At 45.4% G+C, this 11,138-nt stretch overlaps 1 protein-coding gene across 1 annotated transcript in view; it reads right to left on the bottom strand.

Annotated features, from left to right (window-relative positions):
- Positions 1-1,296: 1,296 nt before the first annotated feature.
- Positions 1,297-11,138, bottom strand: part of LOC115798296 (NLR family CARD domain-containing protein 3-like) — a 32,917-nt gene continuing 23,075 nt past the window's right edge. The window contains exons 8-11 of the mRNA XM_030755107.1: positions 10,124-10,297; positions 4,221-4,394; positions 2,110-2,156; positions 1,297-1,934 (exon numbers count right to left, since the gene is read on the bottom strand). Coding sequence (XP_030610967.1) covers positions 1,357-1,934; positions 2,110-2,156; positions 4,221-4,394; positions 10,124-10,297 — 973 coding nt within the window. The 3' untranslated portion in view covers positions 1,297-1,356. The remainder of the gene's footprint in view (positions 1,935-2,109; positions 2,157-4,220; positions 4,395-10,123; positions 10,298-11,138) is intronic.

Raw genomic sequence — 11,138 nt, 5'->3', positions numbered from 1 at the left:
CTAGAATAACCTGCAGAGAGCTCCAACAGTCAGAGTGGCCTCATCTCTGTTCACTCCAATGGAGCTTTGTGTGTGAAATATCAGCTAAATCTAATCTAGAAATAATTGTGTGTGTGAGCTCAGGAGGATTGAGCCTGAAGACTCTGCAGTGAGACAGCACCCTGACCCTGAGACTCCCCCTGACAGCTTCAAGCTTCTGATTTGGAAGAAAGCCAACATGACGCTTCCCAGTGCTCTGACCTTTGGAAGGAAAAGAAAAGGTCAAAGGTGGAGCCTGAATAGGATTCATTTGCATATTTGCTGCTGTTTGAATCCATAGCTGAGACTGTTGTTTGTAAATGAAGCCAAACATTTGTCTCCTCCTGGTGTCGCTGGGATAACTGTACATGTACTCTGATCTGTGAGTGAGTGCAGCACAGCACACAGCAGCAGAGACTGGATACAAGGAGAAGAGCACAAAGGACACACAAACACTGGGAGACACGCTGTTCATTTGATGAGTTTATTAGAGATTTCCATCATGGAGTCATTGTGGGAACGAACTGCAGGGAAAAGAGCAAAGATCCAGAAATCCCATCCAGAGTTTCTCTGTGACAAACACAAACATGTTAAAGACACAAATATACATTAATAGTCTTTAGTGACTGTTCATCCACATCAGTGTTTGTGTTGAAGACATCAGTGTTGGTCTCAGTGTGGTTAACAGCAGTCAGCAGTCCAATTAGAAAAAGCTCATTTCAAACACTTCATGCAGTTCATCTTCTCACCAGCAGAGGGCCACAAATCACCATCAATGAAGACTTCAAGGAGATGTTAGTGACATCAGAGCTGCACATCAACATCTGATCAATATGGAAGTTCATGTTTCTGTCATTGGATCAGTTCAAAAGCACAAAGCATGCAAATGTGCTCTTATTGTGAAAAGGTGCTCCTGCTGAGAGCTTCCTTCCTGTCCTGCTTCCAAAAATGAGTCCAACAGTAAGAGCATGTGGAGGGGTTGGAAAAATGGCATTAAGAAAGAGAAATCAAAGATTTGGATGGATTTGAATGAGCTCAGACTTGTTGAAAATGCAGAGGAGCTGGTTGTGAAGTGAGCGTCAGAGAAACACAACATCCTGATATTCATTGTGAAGCTTTGAGTGGAAAAAGACAGAAAAACAACATGTGGATCCTGGAATAATGGCAGCTTCCATCTTTAAAGGACTGAAGAGGAAGAAGTTTACAAGGAATCATTGAGAACAGTTTCAAACATCAACTGATTGAATCCATGAATGTGAAAACGTGTTTGTGAGTGAAAGAGACAGACATGTACAGACTGAACTATCTGTTCAACAGTCAGAGCTCTTTACACTCAGCTCAGCACAGAGAGGCTGAGGAACCAAAAAACAAGATACTAAACCCAAACCCAGGATAAAGAGGTTCAGTGAATGTGGTGTTGAAGGTGTGGAGTTGGATCAGAGTGTCAGAGGAGACTCTGTAGAAGGACAGAGTGCCAGCAGGACAGTCCACATACACTGCTACTCTGTTAGAGCCAGAGGAGGAGGAGGAGGAGGAGGAGGAGGAGGAGGAGGAGGAGGAGGAGGAGATGGATGTTACTTTCTTATTGTGAATGACAGACTGAGGACGACCATCATAGCAGCTCAGACTCCAGGACTGATCATTGCCTCCAAACCCACAGTCTTTACTGTCTCCTTTCCTTCTGATTCTTCTGTAACTCACTGATATATAAACGTGTCCAGTCCACTCGACCTCCCAGTAACAGCGACCAGTCAGACCATCTCTACACAGCAGCTGAGGATACCAACCATCAAACCTGTCTGGATGATCAGGATATGACTGAACCTCCTTCATCACATATGTCACCTTCCTGTTGTTGTCAGACAGTTGTAGCTTTGTGTTCACGGTGTTTGTGTCGATTGTGAGTTGACAGGAATCTGATGGAGAGAACAAACACAATCCAGCTGCAGTTATTGATCCATCATCTGTTCATTGATTGACACTTTGATGATGACTCCTGACATCAGAGATGTGAATGAGTGATGTGACAGTTTGAAGATGGTTGAATGTGTGCTGCTTTGTTTTCATCAATCACATTAAAAACACACTTACACTTCCTCAGACCTGGGCTCAGCCATCGCACTCCAGCAGGCTCCGCCCTGAAAGGAGGAGGGGGGTCAGAGGTTATTTCCTGTCTTCCTCTGAGTGTCTGCGTCTCTGTTTTCTACATGTTTTTGTTCTGGCTCGGCCGCACGGCTAATTTCCCTTTAGGGCAGATGAAAGTGAAACTGCGAGCACCACGAGGGATGACCGCATCATTGAACTGTTCTCAGATCAGCATCAAAACCCTGCAGCTGCAGGTCTGACCCGGCTACAGGCAGAGGCGGTGATGGCCAGTGGGAGCCTGTTTGAACACTTTGGACTTCATTCTTTGAAGCTTTCAGTCTGGATGTTGTGTGATGAGAAAGAAAGCATTCAAATGCAGCACTGGGCTCATCAAACTTCTTCTCCATCATTAAGTAGAGGAAAAGAAGTGACAGAGTCACAGCTGTGCTTCAGAGGCACACACACACTTGAAGATGTCTGACCTTTGAATATGACAAGTATAGGAAAATGATCCACGGATCAAGGAGATCAGATCCTGTGGATTAGTCTGCAGCACCATCAGATTGTTTTCCTGTTTTTGTCTCAAAGTGTCCTTTATACAGTCAGAAAGGCACAAAAGTCAAGAGGATTTAACCCAACAGCTGAAATGATGTTAGAACAGAGGATGTCCATGTGTTGGGCTCTTTGTCTTTCAGCAGTGCTTCACAGGATCTTCCAGTTACACATTGTTTTCACACTGGAACAACATTTGAATCTTCATTTGAACATCAATTCAAAATGACTCATTGAAGGGAATTTGCAGCTTTTGTCTTCCAGCTGAGAACTTAGAAGATCTGCAAACTGCACAAGGTTGTTAAAAGACTTGAAGCTGGAAATGAGCTCAAAATGGAAAACTGGCTCTGAAATCTGAGACTACATCACGCAGAATAATCACACCAAGAAGAACAACTTCCTGTGTGGAGCTCAGGGGCGGAGCTCAGAGGTGGGGCTCAGGGGCGGAGCTCAGGTATGTGGATCAAATGCATCCTATCAAATATAGGAAAGAACTTTAAGAACGGCTTTGTTATCCAGGGAAACTCCAAAAGCTTTTAAGCTCCGCCCCCAATGTTTCAGAGCCTATCAGCGGCCCTGGTCAGAAGCTTCCAGAAACAGGTAAGGGTACCAGAGCGGGCCTATCCAGGCTGTGGGTCAGGACCCCTCCCACCGTTCCTTCACAGTCCCAAGTGTGTAATCCTTAATCCAAGAACAAGCGACAGCAGCAACAGCATCCAGGAAGAATTCCAAAAACCCACCAATCCTGACACGGACACACCGTCCAATCAGCTCGTCTCTCACCGACCAAACGCTCTCTCAGCGTCTGCACCTGTGCTTTGCTCCCACCTGTCTCTGGTTTGCAGGTAGCTCCCAGTGGATATCCTGTCCTCTTTTCCTGTGCCTGCTTTGGATTTCTCTTTGATGGACTTTGTGTTTCCTCATTTTGGACTTTTGCATTTGGCCCAATAAACGCTCCTTTTTCTCACTTCCTTCCTGCCTCTGGATCTCCTCTCTAAATGCACTGATTTATTGCATTGTTGTCTCTTCCATTATTTTATAGTGTGTGTTGGCTTTTCAAAGTACACTGTGACCTTTGTCTCTGAAAGAAATGCAGAAATGCATTTGTGCAGGGCTGCTGCCTTTAAATGAAAACATCTCCCTGTAGCTGTCAGCTTCTACCACAGCTCTGATTAGAAAACTGTGATCAGTTTGTTCTTCTTTGGATCAAGCTAGGCTAACAGTTTCCTGCTTCCAGTGTTTGTAGGAAGCTCGGATCAATATGTCCTCGGCCTCTCTGTGCACACATTCATCTGATCTGAATCAGGCTCAGAGGGAAAAATGAGTTTTCCCAAAATCCTGCACTGTTAAATATCCTGAGATATCTACAACTTGTTCCTGGAGAAGTTCTCCTTGGAGACCCCCTACATTAATATCCCTTATTGTTCACTTCCAAGAGTGTTTTTGTTGTGAGCAAAGGAAAAATGTTCCTGCATGTCACATGTGCATGAAACAAACAGGAAGTGAGTGAAGGACACAGGAAATGCTTCCAGCTCTTCCTCCTCTATCAGACATCCTCTCCATACCTGAGAGTGTCCAGTCTCCAGCGTGGGTCCTTCAGTGCGGCCGACAGCAGCTTCATTCCTGAGTCTCCTGGATGATTGTAGCTCAGGTCCAGCTCTCTCAGATGGGAGGGGTTGGAGCTCAGAGCTGAGGCCAGAGAAGTACAGCCTTCCTCTGTGATCAGACAGCCTGACAGACTGCAGACACACAAAACAACAATCCATCTGTGAGCAATCATTTCCTGTTTGTCACATACAATAACATCTATCCATTTCCATGCATTCAATTTAATGTAGCTTTATTTATAAGTGACAATTGTCAACAGACAACAGCATCATCTCAGGTTGTGTAACAGTGTAAGGTAACAGAATCAGAATCAGAATCAGAATCAGAAGGTTTTTATTGCCATATGGGTGAACAGGTTCACAGCATTAGGAAATTGCTGCGGTACTTCGTGCTTACAGAAAAAAAAACAAAAAAAAAAAACAAAAAAACCAAAAAAAACAAATAAGTATAAAAACTATAAGACAATATACAAGTATACAAATTGCAAATATACAGAGATATTAGAGCTTACAAAATATACAGTGCAGAGACTAATTAAAAGATAAAAGAATGTAAACTATATGCCACTAATATGTACATCAGTGCAATCAGACAGGTGCATAGACATAGGGTCATCAGTGTTTGTGGAGGGTGGTGGTAACAGTCTTAGGGTTATTGTTCATGAGTCCAACAGCAGAGGGGAAGAAACTGTTCTTATGGCGGGAGGTTCTGGTCCGTATGGACCGTAGCCTCCTGCCTGAGGGGAGAGGGTCAAAAAGTCTGTGCCCAGGGTGAGAGTGGTCGGCTGTGATCCGACCTGCACGCCCCAGTGTCCTGGAGGAGTACAGGTCCTGGAGAGATGGGAGGTTACAGCCAATCACCTTCTCAGCAGAGTGCACAACGCGCTGTAGTCTCTGTTTGTCCCTAGTGGTGGCTCCAGCGTACCACACAGTGATGGAGGAGGTGAGGATGGACTCAATGATGGCAGTATAGAACTGCACCATGGTCCTTGCTGGCAAGTTGAATTTCTTCAACTGCCGCAGGAAGTACATCCTCTGCTGGGCCTTTTTGACGACAGAGGTGATGGTGGGCTCCCACTTGAGGTCCTGGGTGATGGTAGTTCCCAGGAAGCGAAAAGAGTCCACTGTGGTGATGGGGGTGTCAGTCAGGATGATAGAGGGTAGAGGGGCTGTGTGCTTCCTAAAGTCCACTATAATCTCCACTGTCTTCTGGGCATTCAGTACCAGGTTATTGTGGCTGCACCAGGACACCAGACGTTTGACCTCCATCCTGTAGGCCGACTCGTCCCCGTCTGAGATGAGTCCGATGAGAGTCATGTCGTCTGCAAACTTAATAAGCTTGACAGACTGGTGGTCAGAGGTGCAGCAGTTGGTATACAGGGAGAAGAGCAGAGGAGAGAGGACACAGCCCTGAGGAGTGCCAGTGCTGATGGTCCGGGAGTCCGAGACATTCTTCCCCAGCCTCACGTGCTGCTTCCTGTTCATCAGGAAGTCAATGATCCACCTGCAGATGGGATCTGGCACGTTCATCTGGGACAGCTTGTCTTGGAGGAGATCAGGGATGATGGTGTTGAAGGCAGAGCTGAAGTCCACAAACAGGATCCTGGCGTAGGTTCCCTGGGAGTCCAGATGCTGTAGGATGAAGTGCAGAGTCAGGTTGATGGCGTCGTCCACAGACCTGTTGGCTCTGTAGGCAAACTGCAGGGGGTCCAGAAGGGGGGCTGTGAGGGACTTGAGGTGGGACAGCACCAGACGCTCAAATGACTTCATGACCACAGAAGTCAGTGCCACAGGTCTGTAGTCATTTAGTCCAGTGATCCTTGGCTTCTTGGGGACAGGAACAATGGTAGCGGTTTTAAAGCAGACAGGCACGTGGCAAGCCTCCAGTGAGGAGTTGAAGATGTTTGTGAACAATGGGGCAAGCTCGTTAGCACAGTGTCTCAGTGTGGCAGGTGAGACACCATCTGGACCTGGAGCTTTGCGAGCTTTGACACTCCTGAACTGCTTTAGCACCTGGTCCTCCTGAATACAAAAGACTGTGGGGGTGGGGGATGAGGGGGACTCTGGGGTGGGAGTCCTTGATGATGTGGGCTTCTCTGAGGTGTGGGGAGTGGGGGAGGTTGGGGGGTGAATATTTGTGTTGGCTGTATTGTAGTTGGGACTGGTGGAGGTGTGAAGGCTGCTGAACTGACCATCAAAACGACAATAGAACTCGTTCAGTCTATTTGCAGTTTGTAGGTCGTCTGTGGAGTGGGGGGTTTTAGGCTTGTAGTTGGTAATCTGCCTAAAACCTTTCCATACAGAGGCCGCGTCGTTCTCTGAGATCTGCTGCTGTATATTCTCAGAGTGATGTGATCTAGCAGTGGCCACTTCCTTGCTAAACCTGTACTTGGCCTCTTTGTAGCAGTCTTTGTCCCCACTTTTAAAAGCCTCCCTCTTCTCTATCCACAGCTGCTTCAGTTTGGGAGTAAACCAGGGTTTGTCACTGTTATAACTCACCCTGGTGCGTGATGGCACAATGCTGTCCTCGCAGAAGTGGATATACGAGGTTACAGTGTCCGTGTAGTCATCCAGACTGTCACAGGCAGCCCTCATTGAGTCCCAGTCTGTAGTTTCGAAGCATGTGCGGAGCTCCTCCACAGCCTCACGGGTCCACTGCTTTGTTGTCCTCACCACAGGTTTTGAGAGCTTCAGCCTCTGTCTGTACGCGGGGATCAGGTGGATCATGTCGTGGTCAGAGAGGCCGAGTGCAGCGCGGGGCACTGCGTGATAAGCCCCGCTTATCGTGCTGTAGCAGTGGTCTAGTGTCTTCTCCTCTCTGGTCGGACATGTGATATATTGTTTGTATTTGGGAAGTTCCTGTCTCAGGCTGGCTTTATTAAAGTCCCCAAGTACGATGATAAGAGAGTCCGGGTATGTCCGCTCCATGCACAGAATCTGCTCTGTGAGCGCGCACTGGGCCTCGTGCACGTCCGCGTCCGGCGGGATGTAAACAGCAGCCAGTATGAATGAAGCGAACTCCCGCGGAGAGTAGAATGGTTTACAGTGAATGAAAAGATATTCCAGTGAGGGAGAGCAGTGCTTAGCAATCACTGTCACATCCGTACACCAGCCACAGTTTATGTAGAAGCAGACTCCTCCACCTGTAGCCTTGCCGGAAAGCGCAGCTTGCCGGTCTGCGCGGAGGAGATGAAATCCCTCCAACTGGAGCGCGCAGTCCGGTATCTCCTCACACAGCCATGACTCCGTAAAGCATAACACACAGGATTTGGAAAAGTCTCTATTCATGCTCCTCATCAGTGTCAGTTCGTCCATTTTGTTCCTAAGTGAACGCACGTTGGAGAGGAAAATCCCAGGTAAGGCTGTGCGTAATCCACGTCTCCTTAGCCTCACAAGCACGCCAGCGCGCTTCCCTCTCTTTCGGCGTCTCACTTTCTGGGCCAGAGTGTGTAATAAATCCGCCGCAGATGCGACAAAAACAGGAAATAAATCCGAAGGTGTTGTGGACCTAATGTTGAAAAGCTCTTCTCTGGTGTAAGAATACCCAGAAGAGTGTCCAGACACAGAAATAACGCACAAAAACAAACAAAACAGAGCGCACCGAAGTACCAGGGCATCCATTCGCGGCGCCATCTTGGTGAAATAACAGCCTCCAATCTTAGAGAGAAAGCCCCAACCATCAGACAATCCACTGTGAGCAGCACTTGGTGATGGTGGGAAGGAAGAACTCCCTCTGACAGAAAGATGCTTCCAATGAAACCAGGCTCCAGGAGGAGCTCGGACCATGACTGGTTTCAGTGTGAGGGCAAAGAGAAGAGAGCAGAGATGAGCTCAGAGAGACAAGAACCAAACACAAACTAAGGAGAGAGAAGAGCAAAGTTAAGGAGCTGCAGTAGTGGCAGATCAAAGCATCAGGAGGGAAAAGAGGGGAGTGCAGAAGAAATGCATCATGGGAAGTCCAGCAGCAGCCTGAGCCTATAGCAGCAGAACTAAGGGAGGGTTCAGGGTCACCTGATCCAGCTCCAACTAGAAGCTTGATCCAACTAGAAGCTTGATCCAAAAGGAAAGTTTGAAGCTGATCTTAAAGCAGAGAGGGGGTCTGTCTCCTGGACTCAAACTGGGAGCTGCTTCCACAGCAAGTTCAACATTTGGAAAAAGCTTTGAAAAAGTGTTTGTGCTGCACAAGAACATCTGGCCTTGGTATCCTGTCATGTCCTGGAGTGTTGAGGAGGAGAGGAGCCAAATCCAGATGCAGAACCAGACTGACTGAACCTTTGATTAGTTTGATGGTTTAAAGTATCAAAAATATTTTGACGGGGAAGGGGTCCTTCCGGTACCGGACAATCACTAGCTCGCTAGCAGTATGTCCGGGAGCTGAAGTAGAGAAAAATATAACAGCTGAATTTCTCAGCACAGCGAGCACAACACACGAACAAGGCAGAGAGCAGTGGAGGCGGAAAAACATGTCAGCAATGATCCATTCAGTGTCACAGTGTCACAGTCACAGTGACAGAGAACTTTTTAGAATCTGACGGATTTTTTCTAACTCCTGATCCCCCACTCCATTCCAGTAGGTGGCAGTAATGAAGCTCTAAGCTGGTTTGGTCAACCGCAGCCCCACAAGAAGAAGAAGACGATGGAGAACTGTAATGCAACTAATGTGAGCGAAACACTATTTAATGGATTGGATTGCATTTTTTTTATTTCTTTCCGATATCGATCTAGTAATTAAGATCAGGATCAGACTGACACAGATACCACATATCGGATCGGTGCATCCCTATCATAAACCCAAACAAGTTATTTGGATGTTTTCTTCCTATCAGTATGAAAGGAAATTGGTTATGTTGTCAAGCCAAAACAGACCTAAATCTCTAAACGTAAATGAACTAATTTTCCTTTAACAAAAAAGTTGACTATAAATAGTCTTTAGATAGGTATTCAGACTCTAATAATCCATCCAAGGCTAAATAAAGGGTCACTTAATAAATAAAAGGTCTCCATGAAAATTAGCTATTTGTGCAATAATATAAATCAGATATTAAACCATCATCAGTGGAACGATCGGAATCCTGACCTGAGAGTTTCCACCATACAATATGGACTCTGCACTGCAGCAGACAGAAGCTTCAGTCCTGAATCCCGCAGGTTGTTGTTGCTCAGGTCAAGCTCTCTCAGACTAGAGGACTGGGAGCTGAGAACTGAGGACAGAGCTTCACAGCTTCTCTCTGAGAGGTTACAGCCACTCAGTCTGAAAAATAGATCACCAATAAAACAAACACTTCTGTTAAAGTGAGACCAGGGTGCAGTGAGGAGATAGTAGATTTAGCAATATTTAATCCTGTTTTTTTTTTTTCCAGAATCCTTGATCTCTTACTAAAATGCAACAAAAGGATGCATTTAACCTTCAATGGGTCCATTGTTTAATTGATTCATTTTGAAAAACAAACTATTATTTGATCTGACCTCAAAGTATTCAATTTACAGGTGAGACTCTGCAGTCTAGCAGACAGAAGCTTCAGTCCTGAATCCCACAGATTGTTGTTGCTCAGGTCCAGCTCTCTCAGATTAGAGGACTGGGAGCTGAGAACTGAGGACAGAGCTTCACAGCTTCTCTCTGAGAGGTTACAGCCACTCAGTCTGAAAAATAGAAGATCACCAATAAAACAAACACTTCTGTTAAAGTGAGACCAGGGTGCAGTGAGGAGATAGTAGATTTAGCAATATTTAATCCTGTTTTTTTTTTTTTTCTTCCCCAGAATCCTTGGTCTCTTACTAAACTACAACTTAAGGATCCATTTAACCTTCAATGGGTCAAATCAATAATTTATTTTAAAAAACAAAATATCATTTGATCTGACCTCAAAATATTCAGTTTATAAGTGAGACTCTGCAGTCCAGCAGACAGAATCTTCAGTCCGGAATCCTGCAGGTTGTTGATACTCAGGTCCAGCTCTCTCAGACTAGAGGACTTGGAGCTGAGGACTGAGGACAGAGCTTCACAGCTTTTTTCTGGGAGGTTACAGATACTCAGTCTGAAAATTAAAACATTAACAATCATACAAACACTGTTGTTAGAGTGTAACCAACACCAATTAGCAATAATTAACCTGTATTAATCTGCATTTTAAAGAATCTTTAATTGTCTTGTGTTGAACTATTAAGACTTGTTAAGATTTGTTTGGATTAAAAACATGGTTAAGAAGCTTTGCCGGTGTGTGGACCCTCTTCTTTTCTCTCTAGAAATAGGGGTGGGACTTTAACGCGTTAATTTCGATTAATTAATTACGGGGAAAATAACAAATTAAAAATTTTAACTAATTTTAATCGCACTTTGCACCGTGGAATGATTTTCAGTGCACGACTTCCAGGCATACAGATTATATTGACGTACAATGTTCAAATTGAGGGGCCGCATCCTTCGATGGACCCGGCCCCAACCCTTTCGCAGCCCACGAAGACCGCAAGTGAGCGGCTAGCCTTCATATCAGCGTCCTGCCCTCACCTCGGCGTAGCTCATGTCGCCTAGCAAACGTGAGTGCGAAGCACAGCTGTGGAAAAGCAGCTGGTTAAACGGAGAACGAACTTTTGCTCCTTTTTGTGGTTTAATTTGAAATCTAATTCAAAATATGCTATTAAAACAAGCATAACAACATCAAGGAATACAGCTGAGTGAATGATTAATTTCCAACTATATTAAGTGAGACATTAATGTTGAATAAAACTATCCAGTTATGATGCTTAACTTTAATTTCAGGAGTTTGCTTATCACAGGAGCGTTTCCACCCTTCGTTGGTCTGTGTAGTAGACTGGTGGGAAAATAAACAACATTTTGAAGTTTAAGCTTATGTAAATTAATTCATTCATCAACCAAAC

The sequence above is a fragment of the Archocentrus centrarchus genome, chromosome 2 (genome assembly GCF_007364275.1).
Source record: "Archocentrus centrarchus isolate MPI-CPG fArcCen1 chromosome 2, fArcCen1, whole genome shotgun sequence".
Lineage (NCBI taxonomy): Eukaryota > Metazoa > Chordata > Actinopteri > Cichliformes > Cichlidae > Archocentrus > Archocentrus centrarchus.
The sequence above is the reverse complement of the archived record's forward strand: the minus strand, read 5'-3'. Positions and strand labels throughout refer to the sequence as shown.